At 31.8% G+C, this 1,070-nt stretch overlaps 1 protein-coding gene across 1 annotated transcript; it reads right to left on the bottom strand.

Moving 5' to 3' along the window:
* Positions 1–250: 250 nt before the first annotated feature.
* Positions 251–670, bottom strand: LOC103311617. Its single transcript, XM_008191287.1, has one exon. It carries the CDS (start codon positions 668–670, stop codon positions 251–253), a length of 420 nt encoding a protein of 139 aa, XP_008189509.1.
* Positions 671–1,070: the final 400 nt, after the last annotated feature.

Here is a 1,070-nt window from a genome sequence, read left to right as displayed (position 1 = left end):
GAGTTGTCGGTTTTCGAAATCTTCGCATAGATGTAAAATTTTTTTTGCTGTATCTTTGTACTTTGATTTTTTTGGTGGTACATCTCCAGTAATAAGCTGTTCGGTTGTCATCTTATTAATACTCTCTTCTTTTTTTAAAAAATTAATAAATTTCCATATAGTAGGATGTGAAGACGTTAAAAGAGCAGAAAACCCATTATGCCAACCTTCAATATTATTATTGGTTCTTGAAAGATCGTTTTTCAAACGATTAAAGCAATTCAAAGATCAATTGCAATAAGGGAGATCTTCGTTTTCCTCTCCTGTCTAAACTTCCAATCCAAGTACATTCGAAGTAAGATATTAGTGGCGACAACAGCTCTTCATTTTTTCTATAAAATTCATTTTCTAAAAGACCTTCAAAGTATTCTATTACCTTTTCTATTGGAACGAAAGCGAGAGCAGCCAATTTCTTCAACTCCAGAGCAAATACAGGGTCGTTACAATATTGAGTTTGTAAACCATATTCTTGAAAATGCCTCCATAAGGCTTGACTTAAATGGAAAAAACAGCCTTGAATTTTTGTTTGAGGAAATTCGGTTTTAATAGAATTCATCACTGCTTTTTCGAAGTCAATCAAAATTGAAGATGGATTTAAATCTGGTTTTATTAATTTTAAATTACGGAACATTGTAGTATAAGTGTTTTCTTTTTTGTCCGGTAACAAAATATATACCAACGGTATGACATTAGAAAACTGAATTGTATGTATCGTATATTATTGGTAAAATAAATTGGGACATGATGAAAATGTACCGTCAGCAAACCAGTGTTTCGAATATGTTAGAAGTTCTAAATTTTTCCATGTCAAAAAAATTAAAATTCGGTCTTCAAAATTTCCGGAATCAGCACTATCAAAAAAAAGAAACTGCTATCCACATAATGTTTTTTTTTAATGAATCTGGTATTTCGAAACGTAAAGAATTTGGGTTGGCTGGAGCAATTTGTTTAATTTTGCGTATTTGCTGTATTGTTCTTTTTAAAGCTCTCGGGTTCGGTAGTTGGGCTGATACTGCAGCAGGTAACTAAAT

This window comes from Acyrthosiphon pisum, unplaced genomic scaffold, assembly GCF_005508785.2.
Source record: "Acyrthosiphon pisum isolate AL4f unplaced genomic scaffold, pea_aphid_22Mar2018_4r6ur Scaffold_9751;HRSCAF=10352, whole genome shotgun sequence".
Classification (NCBI taxonomy): Eukaryota; Metazoa; Arthropoda; class Insecta; order Hemiptera; family Aphididae; genus Acyrthosiphon; species Acyrthosiphon pisum.
Note: the sequence above shows the minus strand (reverse complement) of the source record. Positions and strands in the feature narration are given on the sequence as shown.

Coding starts and splice junctions, on each gene's coding strand:
- LOC103311617 (XM_008191287.1), bottom strand. CDS start 670: ATGTTCCGTAATTTAAAATTAATAAAACCAGATTTAAATCCATCTTCA.